Source organism: Psammomys obesus, unplaced genomic scaffold, assembly GCF_907164565.1.
Source record: "Psammomys obesus unplaced genomic scaffold, mPsaObe1.curated_primary_1811, whole genome shotgun sequence".
Lineage (NCBI taxonomy): Eukaryota > Metazoa > Chordata > Mammalia > Rodentia > Muridae > Psammomys > Psammomys obesus.
The window spans coordinates 328,420-346,536 of NW_026596287.1; the positions used below are offsets into that span (position 1 = coordinate 328,420).

General features: G+C 42.5%; 1 protein-coding gene across 2 annotated transcripts; it reads right to left on the bottom strand.

Annotated features, from left to right (window-relative positions):
- Positions 1-177: 177 nt before the first annotated feature.
- Zscan26 (zinc finger and SCAN domain containing 26) lies at positions 178-12,627 on the bottom strand. 2 transcript variants are annotated; one of them, XM_055596948.1, is made up of 6 exons: positions 12,533-12,627; positions 8,251-8,326; positions 8,080-8,139; positions 7,037-7,354; positions 6,666-6,780; positions 178-3,582 (listed from the first exon to the last, which is right to left on the bottom strand). In XM_055596948.1, the coding sequence occupies exons 2-6, from the start codon at positions 8,263-8,265 to the stop codon at positions 2,681-2,683; spliced, it is 1,410 nt and encodes a 469-aa protein (XP_055452923.1). In that variant the 5' UTR covers positions 8,266-8,326; positions 12,533-12,627; the 3' UTR covers positions 178-2,680. The 2 variants fall into 2 exon arrangements, with proteins under 2 accessions (XP_055452923.1, XP_055452924.1); XM_055596949.1 differs by having other exon boundaries at positions 8,251-8,437.
- Between the last annotated feature and the right edge of the window lie 5,490 nt (positions 12,628-18,117).

The window sequence follows — 18,117 nt, forward strand, 5'->3', positions numbered from 1 at the left end:
CTTGTGTCACTGGCATTTCACTTGAGCCTGTCCCAGCCCCATAAACCTTGGTTTATAAACACCCCAACAATGGTATCCCATTGTATAGGTTACAATAATTTACTTAAGATCAACAATGCAGGCTTAGGTTATAGTCTTTATAAGCAATACCATAGAAAACACCATTCAAGAACGATGTTCTTTTTTGAAGTTTTAATTTTATTCAAAAATTACTCCGAAACTTTATAACTCTTACAGTTTACAATACTGTCAACATAACTATTTCCGTAAGAAAGTATTCTCTTTACACATCAATAATTATTTTTATGCTGCTTTAAATATATTTGTTGGGTAAATACCACACACACAAATTGACAAAAAAAAATAATGTGCATTTAAAATTTAGATAGTTCTCTAATGTTTAAGGGCCATGCACTCTAATGTTTAGGATTAAAAGGTGTTAATAGAAAGGCCGGGAAAAAAACATCACTCTCAAACAACCAGTGATGATTAATCAACACAAAGAGGATGTTCAACGGTAGAAATACAAAGCATGTTCTAAAGCAGCCTCCATTTACTGAAGGACAGCTAGCTTTCTTCTGAGGTTTAGGAATTAATTACAAGTGATATAACTGCCTACATGCGGGTTTTTGTATGGACATATCAAGGAGATTGATCCTATGCTACAGTTATTTGGGTGGTGCTGGGGGCCTAACCATCACCCATGCCATCAGTTCTTAAGGCCACACGACTGCTGAAGTTGCAACTATAACATGCAAAGTATGGGCAAAAGGTCAAAAAGAGGTTCTTTCTGGTCCAGTCAGCCCCCTTGAGCAGCTTTCCCCAAATTTACTTAGTGAGTATATCTTAGGCCAAAACTTAGACAAAGGAAGCAGGAGAGGGTCTTGTTTTGTGCAGAACTAAAAATCTGGCTTAAAAGGGATGAAAGGTAAGATTAATATCAGAATTGCACCTAGTAGTCGTTGGCCTGTTCCTTCCTTATATCTGACTGGCAGCATGCTGACCAGAGTTAGACTTAGTGATGCCCTCGGTCAGTCTTGGACGGACTCCAGCCTTCTCTAGTGGATAAGAAAAAAATAAACTTTTATAAGTTGCTATTTACTTGTAAGCCAAGTGGAGTGAAACCAAGTTGTAATCATCACAAGAGTCTCCGCTCATCTTTCCAGAGAGGCGGAAGTTAGACCCCTTTCTTGGAGAACCACTACCATAAGCAGTAGTTACTGACGGGCTTGGGAACAGCCCTCCACGCTGACTTCTCATCACTAGCAAGACAGTCAACATGACATGATGACCACAATCACCTCTCCAAGCAGATTCTAATGGTCAAAATTATTCCAAAATAAGTATCATTTCAAATTTGCATCATTGGTATCAAAGGGAAAAAGCCATTTCCCCCCCTGAGACATTCATTAAAGAGTGTTTTTCCAGCAGTCACTGTACTGGCACGGGAGCTGCCCACTGCTACTGCTTGGAATACTTCAACACAGTTCATCCAAACCACTCATAAAGTCTCCTGCATAGTTTAAAACTTTGATTTATAACTTGAAGCTATACTAACACTGTGGTTAAAAGGGGTAGGAAATATCAAACGACATGAGCTCATCCTGACAGCAAAAACTAACTTTGCTTTCAAAAATGCATTCATTGATCATACATGGGTAAAGCCACATGAAGCCAGTATGTGAATTCAACAGGGAAAATGTTCAGTTAATCTATGTTACACTCTCAGAATATATTCTCGGAGAATATAGTCATAGGTTAGCTGAACATAATTTCAAGCATTATTAGATTTATTTTGGGCTTATATCTTTTTAAAAATAGTTTATGTGGAACATTTGTGTACAGAAGCCTGAGCAGCCAGAAGAGGGAATCCGAGGCCCTGGAACTGGAGTTGCGGGTGGTTGCGAGCTGCTATGTAGGTGCTAGGAACAGAAAAGGGAGGCGTCCTTTGCGAGAGCAGACCATGCCAGCTCCTTGGGACTGCTCTTCATGTGTATGGTGCTTACATGTATGGGTGCACATGTGCATGGGTGCCGGTGTATTGGTAGTAACATCAGGAGCCTTCCTTGATCACTCCACCGATCGCTTTCCAAACTCTCCTACCTGAATCCTGTTTGCTGATACGGCTGCTCTGGCTGGCCAGCTTGCTCCGAGGATCCCATGTCTGTCTCCTGAGGGGCGGGGCCACAGGGAGGCTACTACATCTATTTGACTTCTGCATGAGTGTTGGGGATCCCAAACATTGTCTTTACACTTGCATAGCAACTGGTTTAACAACTAAGCCATCTTCCCAACCCTTATTAATTTTATTTTATAGGAGCCTGTTGCTATAGTACTTGCAAAAATATCAGCTGATTCTCATTGTATAAATCTATAGGCACTTGGCTTGCTGATTTAAAAGTTTTCATTCATATATGAGGCTTAAGAGACAAATAATCAAGTACGTATCACATTAAAAGCTCTGAGAAGTCCTGTAATGAATAGTTGTTTCACTCTGATCCCACTATCTAGGGTGAAACTCTTATAGTCTAATTATGGCTTTATGTAAAACAAAGAGGGAAACAATGGAGGCAAATGGATTCCAATTTGGCTTCCAAGAATGATGATGCCACTGTGACTTTTTAAAAAGCTTTGTTTGCTTGTCAACGTAACATTCTACTATCTCAAATAGAGGACGTCATCAAGCCAGTTTGCTCTTGTGGTGATGTCTCTGATGCTGAAAGAGCCCTGACTTCTGCCTGAAGGCTTCTTTGCATTCACTACATTGATACGGTTTTTCTTCATTGTGGATTCTCACGTGCTGATCCAGGTGGGAGTTTAGACGGAAAGCTTTCTGACATACTGTACATTTGAATGGTTTTTCTCCAGTGTGAATCCTGTGATGTCGAATAAGGTCAGAAGTCAAACTGAAGGCTTTCCCACACTCGTTACAGTGATGTCTTTTGGATCGACCATGGACTCTCTGATGGTGGGTGAGGAGGAGAGCTTTGCTAAAGGTTTTTCCACACTCCTTGCATTCACGGGGCTCCTCCTGACTGTGAATTTTTTGGTGTCGATTAAGATGAGAGCTGCGCCTAAAATTCTTTCCACAATGGATACACAGATAGGGTCTTTCTCCAGTATGGATTCGGAGATGTTCCAAAAGACCTGCATTCTGGCTAAAGACTTTTCCACACTCTTTGCACTGGTAAGGCTTCTCACCAAGATGGATTTTCTGATGTCTGATGAGGTGTGAACTCCTCTGAAAGACTTTCCCACACTCCTGGCAGAGGTGACCTTTCTCTTTAGAGAGGATTTCCTGGGGTTCAGTAGGAACAGAACTCTGACACCCTACAGATTCACTAGGCTTTTCTCTTGCATGTGCCCCTTCATGTTCAGTTAGGTCTGAGTTTTGGACAAGTCCCTCCTTAGTTACCAAGCATTGGCTGCTAGTTTTTTCCTTGGGTATGGCTGGCTGCTTTACCAAGCGCAAGTCCACACACTGGGCCTCAATGGGTTCAGACGTTGTGTAAGATGATTCCATTCTTCCATAAGAGTCAGTCCCTGCAACAAACTTTCCATTTTCAATCCTTGCCTCCTCACCTGAAACATTAAATATATATACATATGTATCACTAATTATTTCATTTTTGGTGTTCAGGGAAAGGAATCTGCAAATAGGAGGAAAGTTTTGAATTAAGCCATGTGTACAAATTAAAAAGAATTAAGAGAACAACTTTTTAGATGTATGAGTGTTTCACCTGCCTGTACGCATATGCACCCCATCCAAGTAGTGTCCACGGATACCTCAGAGGGGACCTAGTTCCCTGGAACTGGAGCTACAGAATGCTGTGAGCTGCAATATGGCTGCTGGGAACTTAAACCAGATCCCCTGCAAAAACCAGTGCTCTTAACAGCTGAGACATCTTTTCAGCCCTCACAAATTACAACAAAACACCCAAAAAGTTTGTTATGATTATATATATATATATATACATGAAGTGATTTACAAGAAATTAAGGTTTGGGTTTTTTTTTGTTTTGTTTTTGAGATAGGATTTCTTTGTGTAACAGAGTCCTGGACTCTCTTTGTAGAGCAGGCTGGCCTTAAACTTACAGAGATCTACCTGCCTCCACCTCCTAAGTGCTGGTATCACAGGCATGCGCCACAATGCTCAGCTTTTTTCTTTTTTCTTTTTTTTTGAGATAAGGTTTTAATATGCAGAATAACCTGGCCTGACCTAAACCTGGAAGCAGTTCCCTTGCCTCAGCACCTCAAGTCCCAAGATTACAGTCGTGTGCCAGCATATCCAGCTTGACATCCAAGAAATCGTTAAACATGTTGGCTTTGGGGAAGGATAGGGGTTGTGATGATTTATTTTAAATGTCCTCAATTTTATTATGTGATATATGTCACACACACAGAAGCTACTATGCATGACTGTATATTCTTGATTGATTTGTCACATAGGGAGCAAAAATCACTATAAAACTGGGTCACCTGAGGCCCATCAGATTAAAGAGGGGTGATGGTACTTTGAAAAATGAAGATGTGTTGTCATAGTGCTGATTGTATCACTGAGTAATATGTAATCTCAGAAAATAGTTTGTCCTTATTGATAAATCAACTGCACCAGGACCATAAAGCCTTGAGAATAATGCATTCACAAAACATCATGTTGAAATATGAAGTGTCCCCCTCCAAGAGAGGAACAGCAGTTTCCTTAACCTATCCAAACGCTGCAAGTTTTTCTAATACTGTACAAGGAAGGAGACAGCAGAGGCATGCAAAAGTAACTGTTATTGGCCTGTTTCAGCTGTTGTCTAGTTACTGTCCCCTTCAGCTAACCTCGGCCTAGCCCTGGAAGCTTTTAGTCTTCACATAAACTAATCTAGGCCTGGAAAGTTTTCAGCCTCTGAAACTTATGGCTTAATAAGCTCACTCTTTCTTGTTCTTACTGAGCTCCGGGCTGGCTGGTTCAACCCAGCTGTTCTGACTTAAACTCCTCTCCCAGCTGACTTATTCAATCTGTTACCTCCCCTCCCCCTGGCCTCGAATTGCTCTGCTTGGGCTCAAGCTAACTCAAGAATCTGCTCTAATCTACTGGTTCCTCATTCTCTTGCTCATTCAGTCTTCATCTATGTTCTCTCTCTGCAAGCTGTCCCTCTATTACTGTCCTAGTAAAACTGCTTCTTCTCTCTCATTGCCTCTTTTCTTTCTTTTTTTTTTTTTTAATACAGCATTGTGCCTGCACACCATATCTCACTCTAGATGGTTATGAGCCATCATGTGGTTGCTGTGAATTGAACTCAAGACCTTTGGCAGAACAGCGAGTGTCTTAACCTCTGAGCCATCTCTCCAGCCCCTCTCATTGCCTCTTAAGTAGCTCTCCTTTCATCTCTCTTCTTTTGTGAATTGGCCATATCCTATTCTGTGAAACCTTTCTCTGATTTGCCGCATTTTCTGCCGCTCAGGTAGACATCACTTTCAAACATGGGTAGCTCCTTCTACAAACTATCTTTACCTTCAATGTTTGGGATTAAAGACCTGTACCACCATGCCTGGATCTAAGCTTTTCTTTACTTGAAACTGGCTCTATACCAGGCTGGTCTTGAACTCAGATCTGCTTAGTTCTGTCTCCTGGATTAAAGGTGTGTTTGTATTCCAGCTGGATCACAGACCTACAAGATCTATGCATGTGACCTCTTGCCAGAACAGCCATGTTTGGAATTAAAAATTCTTCTACAGAGGTCAGTTTTGGAAAGAACACCCAGTCATTAGCAGATTTGCTTACTCAAGGTCAAGAGCTGAAACAGATCAGGGCAAAAAACAAAACCTGACCCTTTAACTATGGAAAGAGAAAAAGAAGCCAGAAACTGTAAGATAACAAAACATGAGAGCACAGATGGGGAAAGTGACCCAGATTCAGAGGAAGGATAAAGGGGGTGAGTAGGGGAGCTGGGGAAGCAGGAAAACCAGAAGGAGGAATGAAATGGGGCATGATAGAAGGGCCTACACTTGGGAAGCACAGGACAACTTGTTATTAAACTTGGGAGGGAGAGGGGGTTCTCTTTCTTCTTTCCTCCCAAAGTGGCCACAGTGTTTCACATGTGAAAAAATAGAATAGTATTAACCAGTTAACTCAGGGTTTTAAGTCAGAGGAAACATTAGTACATTTGTATTTAAATAACAGAAGGTAAGTAACTTAATGGAAGTATCAAGAAGCTTGTCTACACAGTTGTGGTTGAAATCAGCAAGGGCTACATAGGAAGACTCTGTTTCAAGAAAAGAAAAAGACACTAAATGTAAGAAATAGGGCAGTAACATAGGAGAGCCAAAGAGACTGATCTGAACTCTCCCACCCCCATCACTGCCACTTATGGTGATTTGAAGGAGACAGAGAATGAATAAGGGACTCACGTCTGAGATTCTTTCCTTAGGTAGGAGCAGCAGGTAGGTCTAGATCCACTTGGTGTGCTGTTCATTTAAGTTGTTGAGAGTGGTTGATCTTTCAGATCTTGACTGTGCTACTGACTAAGCCTACTGTATATGCAAAAAACCGCACTGACTAGTGAGGCTACAGTGTAGGCTGTATATATAAATTATGTGGCAACAGACCTAACAAAACCAAGAAAATGCCAAGGGTGCCATAACTCAAATGCAAAAGGATGCTAATTAGTTCTTACCCGTCTCCTCGGGCATCTGGACCTCATGCTCAGACAGGACCAGCTGCTCCTGTGCTTCTCTGTGAGAAGCTATCTCTCCAACCAGCACAGTCTGTCTGGTTCTTTGGGCTGAGTCCTAGAGATAAGAACAGATAATTAGGGAACTGGTTTACAAAAAAACCACTTCAGTGTTAGAAAAGAGAACGAAGAGAAACTTTAAAGAGGCTAAGAAAAGAGGCAGAAGACTGGAGAGCCTCCTCACAGCAGGGGATGGCAAGGGTGAGGTGAGGCTGAAACTGACCAGCAGTGAGCCCCTCCCACTGCTGATGTCCACCTTGGCGACCTCGGGGCTCACTTCTTACTTTCCTGCAAATGGGCACCTGTACCCTTACCTTCTGCTGTCCTGCTTCTCCACGGTGCAGCTGCAAATCTTCCAGTATTCCCACCAGCTCCTCCCCAGTCTCTGGGTGGTGCTCGAGCACCTGGACCAGCAGATCTCCTGGCAGGATGGTCAGGAACTGCTCCAGCACCAGCAGCTCCAGGATCTGCTCCTTGCTGTGGGTCTCAGGCCGCAGCCACTGTCTGCAGAGCTCCCTGAGTCGGCGTAAAACCTCTCGAGGTCCAGTGCTTTCCTCATAGCGCAGCTGCCTGAACTGTTTGCACAATGGCTCCTGCACAAGGCCATTTCTTTTTCCTTGAACTTTGAATCCCTGTTCCCAAGTACAGTAGTTTTAACAGTGGCTTAAAGCAGTCTTGGATCTCTAACTATAACTCCTTTGCTACCTTAAACTTGAGTCTCCTTTCTACTCAACTCTGCACATATACCCTACGCATTTGAGAAATGTCTCTCTGAAAACTGGCAATCAAAGCTTGACAGTTTGCCTAGCCTTGGTAGTAGCCCCACTCCTCACTACATAGTTCTAGCTGGCCTGGAATTTGGAATATAGACCAGGCTGGCCTCACAGAGATCTACCTGCCACTGAGTGCTGGGATTAAAGTCCTACACCACCACACACAACTTCTAGCCCCTTTTAAGACTAATGTCACCAAGAAAAGAATAACTAAGTTATTCTCAAGACACCAAGAACTCTGTAGACAGATCAACCATGATGTGATCAACAGGCACCAGCATTAAATAATGACTGGCTAGTTTGTCCAAGACAGACTGACTGACTGACTGACTGAAAAGAACTGTTATGTGCTCCTCTTCCTCACAGCTTTTGTACCTTCCCCTGTTTAATCCTGAAGTCCTTGCCAGGGCCCTGAAGACAGGGCTCAGGACAGTCTTCCTGTTTCTTCCCAACATGGATTCCTATCATATTTCACCACCACTCATCTCTCTCATTGGACTGAGTGACAAGTCACTAAATTTCATCTGCTAGGGCCCCCATGGTCAGACCTCCGATTCCATGAACAGTAGTGATTTTCTCATTACCTGAAGCTCCTCCTTCAGATTCAGGGGAGCGAAAGAGTATGCACGATTGTGAGGGTGGATCTGGGAAGAGGTATGCGTGGGAACAGAAAATGATCAGAACATGTTGTTGAAACTCTCAAAGAACTTTAAAAAAATAAAATAAAAATAAAAAACCCATGAATACACACTCACCAAGGCCAGTGCCATATCTTGCTTCAGGCACGTTGTCTTGGAGAACTTTCTTTTGACTGTAGCCTGAGGGACACTCCTAAAAGCGTAAGTCACAGAAACAGCACTGCTAATAGTGAGAACAGCCACAAATGACCTTTCCTTAGGGTTGTTTCCTTCTATTCATTTGTTTTCTCCAAAACAGCTGTTCCTAAATATATATAAACAAAGTGAGAAAATGTTGCCACCCAATCTAGAAATAGTAATAGATCTGAAAAATTACCATTTTAAAACTCTCAAATGATTCAGTTGAGAACCACAAATGAATGCTAAAACCACTGGGTGCCAAGAGGGAAGGACAGAATCTTCCCCATGCTAACCACCGCCTGTGTAGTAATAAAGAGAAGATAAATGTGTCTGGCAGTTGCAAATGTAACCAAATGATCAAATGTAGCAGCAATACATTTCATCAATAGTAAGACACCAATGCCCAGTAACCTATTACTTGTGGGACACTTTTAATAAATATTATTTATCATGAATTTACTAAAGAAATTTTCTGAGAAACCCAAAACTCAGTCCATCTACAACAGGCATGGATCCAATTTTCCCAAAGCAAAAAGCAGATGCTGGGATGTTACTGTTCTAGATTAAGGAGACACAAGTAAGTCTACAGTGTGAAATCTGGTACTCCATTAAGAACAAAACATTTAAAGCCAGGCATGGTATAACTTTATGAGGCCATCCTAATATATTTAAAAGCCACTGCTAGTGTTTTCTTGTATGTGGTCTTGCTTTGTTATTCAATGAAGCATTGTATGCCTGAGCTGAAACAACCCTTGCATTCCAACCTCTCAAGTAGCTAGCATGTAAGTGGCATGACATATTAATAGAGGCTTTAAAAAGTCCAAGAAAGTGATGATTATTGGGCAGAAAATATTAGGTTGGTATTGTGGTGGTTAGTTTAAATGCCACTTCTGGGCACAGGGTATGAAGATATTTCATCAAACATTATTTTGGATGTTTCTGTATTTTTGGATGAGATTTAATATTTAAATTAATAGACTATAGACTGAGAAAAAACAGATTATCCTTCATAATGTAGTAGGCCTAGCCAGATCAGCTGAAGGTCTGAGAACAAAAGGACACACCCTCCCCCAAGTAAGAGAATAAGACTTCCTCTCTAGCAGCTTTCAAGTCAGACATCACTGTTTTCCTTCTGCCTTCGGCTCTGAACTGAGAATTCAGTTACTCTGGGTTCTAAGTCTCTTGCCTTCAGACTTGAACTAAATAATAAGCTTTTGTGGTTCATAGGTCTTTGGCTTGTACTAGAATGAAATTATTTGCGGTTTTGTTTTTAGCTTGCTAGTTCCGCCCTGAAGATCTTAGGTGCCACAATCACGAGGCAATCCTTAGAATAACTCTTTGACTTTTTTCCTATTCTTTTGAAAATTAGCACTTATTAACTGTGCACATCCATTATGACGTGTCACACACACATATTCTGATCAGTTACCACCTCCACTCCCAATGAGCCTCCTCCCAAACAATCCTTTCAACTCTCATGCTTTTATTTTAATAAATCTTTTTTGACATCTACTGACCAAAATCAATACAAACATTTGTCCTATTTCTCTACACAAGTCTAATAAAGGGGCCGAGAAGATGACTTGTGGTTAAGAGGACAGCCTGCTCTTTCAGAGAATACAACCCTTGCTCTGGGCTCACAATACTAGTCACCACAGCCCCAGGAGATCTGAACACCTTTCAGGCATGCAAGGATAACTGTACTCAGCGCAAATACCTGCATTTACAGAGAGAATTTAAAAAACAAAACAGAACAGAACTCTTTTTAAAGGCAGTAAGAACTCTGATACAGGCATAAGGAATTAGTGGTGACTCAGGTCTATGATGCCAACCCAGTACACAGTAGCTTAATATCTTTGGGAGGAGCTCTAGCTACCATGACATTGTATGTATATAATTAATCAAGTTCTTTTTAAAAATATGTGGCCAGGTGGTGGTGATGCACGCCTTTAATCCCAGCACAGGTGAGGCAGGGGCAGGCGGATCTCTGTGAGTTCAAGGCCAGCCTAGTTTACAGAGTTCCAGGACAGCTATGACTACATAAAGTGTCTTGTAAAACCAAATAAATGAATGAATGAATGAATGATAATGTGTGTGGGTATTCTGCCTGCATGTCTGTCTCTGTCTGTGCATGGCATGCCTGAAGAGTGACACAAGAGGATGTAGGTCTCTTGAAACTGGAGTTACCAGTGTTGGAGCTGCCATGTGGGTGTTGGCATTTGAATGGGGTCTTCTAGAAGACTGGCTAGTGCTCTTACTGCTGGGCTATCTCTCTAACAGCCCCGAGTTCCTTTGTTTCTACAGCTTCATATCCCTCCAATACACTCTTCTTGAATTTTCTTGATGACACGGTCTCCTACTCAGAATACTTGAACTCAGTGGTTCTCAATCTTTCAGAGGCGACCCCTTTGGCAAAACTGTATCTCCAAAAAAATTGTATTTACGCTACAATTCATAACAGTAGCAGAATTACAGTTACGAAGAAGCCATGAAATAATTTTATGGTTGGGGGCCACCACAATATAAGAAACTGTATTACAGGTCCCAGCATTAGGGAGGTTGAAAACCACTGCTCTAACTGGTCTTCCCGACACCAACCTATTTCCCACACTGCACTTGTGATCATCCTAAGAAGGAAATGAGGCACATCTCTGTTGTGCCTGTTGGGCAAGACTCACCATCACTATTAGGGACAAGCTTAACACATCTAATATGGTCTAAATTTTTCTTATGCTTTAACAACCAAACCTGTAATACTTTGCTCTTGGTTCCTTACGTGGAAAACCCCTCAGCAGTTTTAATTCTTCTTAGTGATCAGTCATAGCTCAGGTCTCAGCACAAGCCAAAAGAGTTGCCCCACCTGTGCTTCGCTTGCTAATTCAGTCTCTGCAGAGACCTATTAAGAATTTATACCCTTATCCTACATACGAAGGATATGTATGTATGTATGTATGTATTGACGTGGAGAGTTGAAGGTTTTGGGAATTTACGTAGTTCTCAAAGCTGATCTTCAGTTTTTTTTTTTTGGGGGGGGTGGGTGGGCGACAGTTCGAGACAGGGTTTCTCTGTGTAGACCTGGCTGTCCTGAAACTCACTCTGTAGATCTGCCTGCCTCTACCTTCCTCCTGAATGCTGGGATTAAAGGCATGCGCCACCACGACCGGACAAACCAGATCTTTTGTTATTATTATTATTTTAATCCACAGACCCCAAATTTTTAATTTGTTTTCCCCTTCCCTTTTGCTTGTGTGCATCGGAGCCAGAAGCGAACGCTGTGGGCTCCACCTAGCCACAACTATCACAATCAGTCTTCACTTTCCGCCAGAAATCCTGCCAGTTTTTCTTTCTCCCAAGGGTCTCATTCTGTAGCCACTAACGGCAATCCTCCTGCCTCGGTTTCCCAAGAGCTAGATTTATAGAAAGTAGCCACCACGTTCAGATGCAGGTTTTTAATTACATCCAACTTTGAATTATTCTTGATTTCATTCTGCCCATTTCATAATACTCCCATTATGAATTTCCAATTGCAAGTGCTTTAAAACGTCAGATTATGTATTTCAACCTAAGACCAAGTTCCTCACACACACACAAATGCCCACCTTGTCCACACACTTATTCTGGCAATCTCACTCACTGCGCACGACGCGAAACACCGTGGTGACGTTATTCCCTAAATAAGACAGACAAGCTCCAGCTTTAGCTCTGTATTCGCTGTTCTCTCACGAATGCCTCTTAAAGCCCCCTTCGTCTACCCATCGTCTTCGGATTTCCTATTTACTTACAGTGGAAACTGATTAAACATGCAACAGAAGCCGTGTGTGGTAGCGCCAGCCTACGAGCTCAGAGCTTGGAGGTGGAAGAAGGAGAAACTGGACTTCAAATCCGTGGTATCCTCCGCCAAAAGAGTGAGGCCAATACGGGCTTCATGAAACGAGCCCCTCCCCCCCACCCCCCCCAAAAAAATCCACAACAAATTAAAACCAACAGAACGCAGGCCCACGTCCGCAGTCTCAGCATCGGGATGCTAAAGCAGGAGGCCAGTCAGGAGTTTGAGCTCAGCCTGAGCCACACAGTGCGGTCCAGGATTAGCTTGCGCAACACCATAAAAGTGCCTCAACAACTACGTCCTCCGCTTTGTCCCTCTCCCGTGCCCAAGAGCAGCAGCCCCGCACCCGCTTCGGGTCCTCCCAGCCCCGAGGTGTAGAACGCGTCTGTATACCTGCCGGACACGGTGCTCAGAGGTGCAAGGGTTGCGGTTCTTACTCCGCTGGAACACGATCGCCCCACGTCCTCTCGCCCCGGCCGCAGGGTCAGTCACGTGTCTCTCAATGTCGGCGTTCCAGCCCAGTAGCTTCCGGCTCCACTCTAGGACGGTGGGAGGACCACGACTCCACTCAGTGGTGTGTTGGCTGCGTCTAAGCTGAAACATTTTGTTTACATAAAACAGACCCTTTTATTTGACTGTTTTCACACACGGCCGTCATGTCAATCAGTAGAATTACAAAGCTCGCCCTGTAACTACAGACACCAACAGGGGCAGGAACTGAATCTAAGTGGGACTTTAGCTAAAAGCTGGCGTGAAGTTCCAAAGACTCCTATCTGTGCCTCCCCCTTGTTTGCAGCCAACAGCGCTTAGTCTGATTAATATCCGGTGGTATCAAAAGTGAGTTCTGCAGTACCTTAGGCCAGTGGGGTGTAAGCTCAGTACAAACGCGGCATTAAGATGGTTTGTGTGCAGATTAACCCAGAACAAACAGATCGTTACTAGGCTTTAAGTGCACAGTACTTCGTATACTGTCTAATACAAAGTCCCCTACTATCCTCACCTCCCCTGTCATTCCCCACTGTTATCCATTGACTTTAATGAACAGGCTATTTATTATGATCCAATCATCTGAGTGAGAACTCCAGAAAGGCCTCCAACTCGTTCATGAACCCGTACCTGAGAAGACTTTTGCATGCTTGGAATTCCCATGGCATGAACAGATGTCAAATCCCCTTTTAAAGCTTCAAAAACCCATAAATATATTCCTGGGTCCATTCAGAACTTCCTAAAAGGGCTTAGCCGTGAAATCAAAATTTGAGGTCAAATTCTACAGTAGTCCGTCATACCTAGGAATATTTTCAGTTCCCTGAGAATTACAATGCTTTTTTTCCATTTGTCTAATTGTCCGTTACTGGTTTCCAAGCAGGCTTCCCTTTCTAGGTTGGAAGAGTGAAACCAATATTTCTTAGTCTGCTGACAGATTTTAGCCTTGCAGGCTAACAGTCCTAGTAAATGGCTTAAAGTCTCCTACTTTCCAGTTATCAGAAAATGTTGGGAGACACTGGTCTGCTTTGATATTTAGATCTCAGCAGAAAGACTGCTTTCATCCTGGCCTTCACTGGAGTCAGTGATAAACTACCAACTCCTTTTGTTTGAGACAGCAGGTGGGATGTCTTGTCAAAGTCACACCTTTTGCTTGACTTCCTTGTGAATTCACTCTTTGTGCTGAGGTGCTTTTGCTCTGACTTAAAAGGAGTCTGGAATAAAGCAAGCTTCCGATAGGGCCTCTCAGAAAGGTCCCATGTGTTGTGTGTTGGTTTATTAATTTCGATCCTCACTCCCGACTTAAGAACTGTTCAATTCTGCCGGCGGGCTCCAACAAGAAAGTCACTGATATTCTGCTGTAACACATCCCCTTTCAATGTTAGAGCTTTTAAATCTTAACCCAGAGAGATGGTCCAGAGGTTAAGAGCCCTTGCTGTTCTTCTAGAGGACCCAGTTCACAACAGTTTGGTCCTCAGCTTACAACAGGCTGTAATTCCAGCTGGAGGGGATACAGTGGTTCTTCTGACCTCCTGTGGTCACACACACACACACACACACACACACACACACACTTACACACTTTAGAAAGAAAACTGGCACATCTTGATCCATCATCTCTCCAAAGATCATTGAATTCTAAATTGTAAATCCCACCCTCAGGTCACCTAATCTCCAAGTTCTAGCAGCTGTAGAGTTTAGAGTTGTAAACTGTTAAGTCGGGTTCCTGCCACTCAAAGATCAGAAGTATCCTTCAAGTCTAATAATAAAAACCTGAGCAGTCTCAGGGAATGCGGTTCACCAGACTGCACTGGCCAAGTGCACAGCTTACAAAATATCATGAATTGCCTGCAGGTCTTATATAAATGCACTCGTGAGAGTAGAGCTTCTCTATTAGAAACACTACCGGCTGTATTGCTGATAAGTCCTGGTTCAAAAAGAAACCTAATAAATCCTTTCAATAAAATTTGAATTACCAGACAGATTCCTTTTCTTTCCCGTTGAGCCTTAGTTAGCAACTCAGATGCCCAGAACTCGGGATTTATTCCAGTTGGGACCTCACCAGGCCATACCTAGCAGACCCTTCTTTCAAAATGAATTACTAGGTATGCTCTAAGAGCAGTGGTTCCTAAGCTGTGGGTTGTGACTGAGAGATCAAAAGATAAATTAGCAGCTATTATTAAGACCTGAAGTAGGTACGGAAAGAAGTCTAGTAATGCCCTGTGGGGAAGAGGCACCTCACTGCATTCTTTCCCCACCCACTAGAGATACAGTTGCTAGGAAACTGGACCATCCCCCTAGGGAGGGACACCAGGTCATTAGGGTCTGGGAACCTTTCTATAGCCAATCGATTCAAAATGTAGCATCTTGACCAATAGATGCTTGCCAGGCAGGAATCGCTCCTGCCTTGGGCATGCTGGGATGGACCAGAATCTTTAAATCACCCAACTAACCTGGGCACGGTGCGCTCGGCTCCCACCACTTCGGCAGTGGGGCTGTGTAGGCCCAAGCTGCAGCTTGTAATTTACAATAAAAAGAACCTCATGTATTTACAGCGGAGTCTGTTTATTCCTGGTCTTTTGGGGTTTGTGAACTGGGCAGAACAGTGACCCCTTTGGCAAACCTCTATCTCCAAGAATATTTACATTATTATTTATAACAGTAGCAAACTTACAGGTATGAAGTAGCAATGAAAATAATTTTATGGTTGGGGATCACCACAACATGAGGGACTGTGTTAAGGGGATAGCATTAGGAAGGTTGAGAACCACTGTTCTTGAGGAACCTGCAGATGCTGCTGCTGACTTCTGGGAAATTTTTTTTTATTACCAATACTTGGTGGCATCTGGGATTTTGGACTATGGTGGAATCTGTGAGTCAACCAGCTTCCTGGGTAACCAGGGCTGTCAGTTTTCTTTCTTTCTGGCCTTGTTTCATAGCCTTCCTCCCCCTCATGGTTGACTTTCCAATAGTCTTGCTGAAGATCTTTAGAACTGCTTCAGATTATTGGTTTTTAATGTGTGCGTAGGTGTTTTGTCTGCATGCCTGTGTATCTCTTGGAAAATAATGGAGGACTGACTCTTGCTAACCTCCTGGTTGTTACATACTATTTACAACTTGAAAGGGTTCATGTCCACACTCTTCTACCTTCTGTAATTTCTTTCTGAAGTCAGGGATACTTTGTGAAAGATACATCAGAGTCACCCAGGGATTCAGGATCCATACTGACAATTTCTGATACAACTCAAAAGAATTGCTTCAAGAATTTGGATGGTCTTTATTGGATTTTTGTTGTACTTACAGTACCATGTGCAGTCCTAAATTTGTGACCCCTTTCTAAGTCCTTTGGGGATACATCTCCAATATCTTTCCAGATGTTGCTACCCAACTAATTTTGAATTCCAGTTGTCTACGAGTCTGGTGGCTAGAGAAAGGGTCCTGGGACCCAGTTTCTTCTCTGACCTTACTCAGTACCAGCCCCCTCAAGCCTGGTGAAGAAGACAAGCCTGCTCAGTTAGGGGAAAAGTAACAAAATGGGGCTAAGGAAATCAGCCCCTCTTGTGGGGTCATCCTAGTAAAATGTCCCTGAGTCTTTCCAACTCAGGAGGTCAAAGGTAAAAAGGGGAATGTAGGCCCAGTAATACCCCAGTGGCTGTTCATCTTGGCGTACCCACAGAGGGATATTTTTAAATTTTTACAGCATTTATTGTGTTTTATACAATTGTTTGTATATGTGTGTGCACATGTGAGCCACAGCATGCATATGGAGGTCAGAGGACAACGTGCAGAGTCCATTATGTCTTTCTACTTGTCAAGAATCAGCTCAGGATTGCAGGCTTGCTGGCAAATGAAATCAGTGGGGATAATTTTCAAACAGCTAAAGATGAATCTACCGGGTACTACCCCGCACCGCCACTCACACCGCCACACCGTAACAGCGCTTTCTGTCCTTTTCTCTACTTCTATAGGACAGCAGTATTTCCGCCACTATTCTGAGAGTGTGTGTGTGTGTACATATTGAGAACAGAGGTCAACCTCAGATGTTGTTCTTCAGGAGCTGTCTACTTTGAGTTTTGAAACAGGGTCTCTAACTGGGTCCCGAGGCTTGCCAGCTAAGCTGGGCAGTCTGGCAGTGAGTATCAGGGATCTGTCTCCTTCGTGCTGGGATTTGAAAGCACATGGCACATCTGGTTTTATGTCACCGCTAGGGTTGAATTTAGATCCTGGTGCTTAGGCAGCAAATATTTCATCAACTGAACTGTTTTCCTTAGCCCCCATTACTCTGAACTTTGAAAAAGAAAGTTACTACATATTCACAAAAACAGGCATATTAATAAGTAAACCTTCAAGGGGAAGGACTGTATAGATGGCCCAGTGGTAAAGAAAACAGCATTGTTCTTTCAGAAAACCTGAGTTTGGTAACCAGAATCCAGCTCACAACTGCCTGTAATTCCAATTCCAGGGGATCCAACACTCTCTTCTACCCTCCATGACTATCCACGCATACATGACATACATTCACACAAATACTTACACCCATAAATAAAAATACATCTAAAACTGAAAAAAAAAAAAAAAACAAAACAAAAAACAAAAAACTATGGGACTGGTAATTATTATAAACAATAAAAATCTTACAAATGAACTTACTAAATTTAATTCAAAGTTAAATATTAGCAAACTTGTAAATTTCTCATACACATGGACTGACAAAGGTAGATGATTTTCACTCATGTTAAATATTTTAGTAAAACCCAGTATGCATTTCTGACCAAAAGGAGAAATATTAAAATAAGAATTGGGGGACACTTCCTATATAAAGTAAAAATAAATATTGCCAAGCCAACCTTCCCTTTGATGGTAAAATATTAAAAGCACCTCCATAAAAATCTAGCTGAACTTGTTAGCTTATACAAAGATTTGTATTTTTTTTTCCAAAGACAAAATGTTGAAAGCTTCATTTCCAGCCTGCAGTATTATTGGGTTGTGTTAAAACTTTCATAAAGGGCCTAATGCAAGAGATCTAGGTCACCACGGGGATGCATGCCCTTGAGGAACTATTAGGACCTCAGTGTTTGCTTCCTGGCTGTCATGAAGTAAGCATACCTCTGACCTGTTCCCTGCCACGATTTCCTGCCTGTCACAGGCCCCAACCTGAAATCCCTGAATGTAAGCCAGAATAAACGTTTCATACTTTCAAGTTGTCTTAGGCATTCTGTCACAGCCATGCAAAGCTAACAAATATAGAGAATTGGTGCTGAGGGGTAGACTTGCTGATGTTCTGCCTGCCACAGGCAGAAGACAAGAATTTTGATAAATTTGGACCACTAAGATGGCTCAAGGGGGGTAAAGGTACTTGTTGCCAAGCCTGACGAAACCCAATTCAAACCCACTTTTGAAAGGAAAAACAAAACAAAAACTGGTATGCACAACATACACATATCAAAGAAATAAATATAAAAAAATCAAAAAAGAAAATTTCCAAATCTATTGTT

Excerpts from the sequence above, each read along its gene's own strand:
- Zscan26 (XM_055596948.1), bottom strand. Across the intron at positions 7,355-8,079 it reads ATCTGAAGGAGGAGCTTCAG|GGATTCAAAGTTCAAGGAAA; the intron begins GTAATGAGAAAA and ends ACTTGGGAACAG. Across the intron at positions 3,583-6,665 it reads CCAGATGCCCGAGGAGACGG|GTGAGGAGGCAAGGATTGAA; the intron begins GTAAGAACTAAT and ends TTAATGTTTCAG.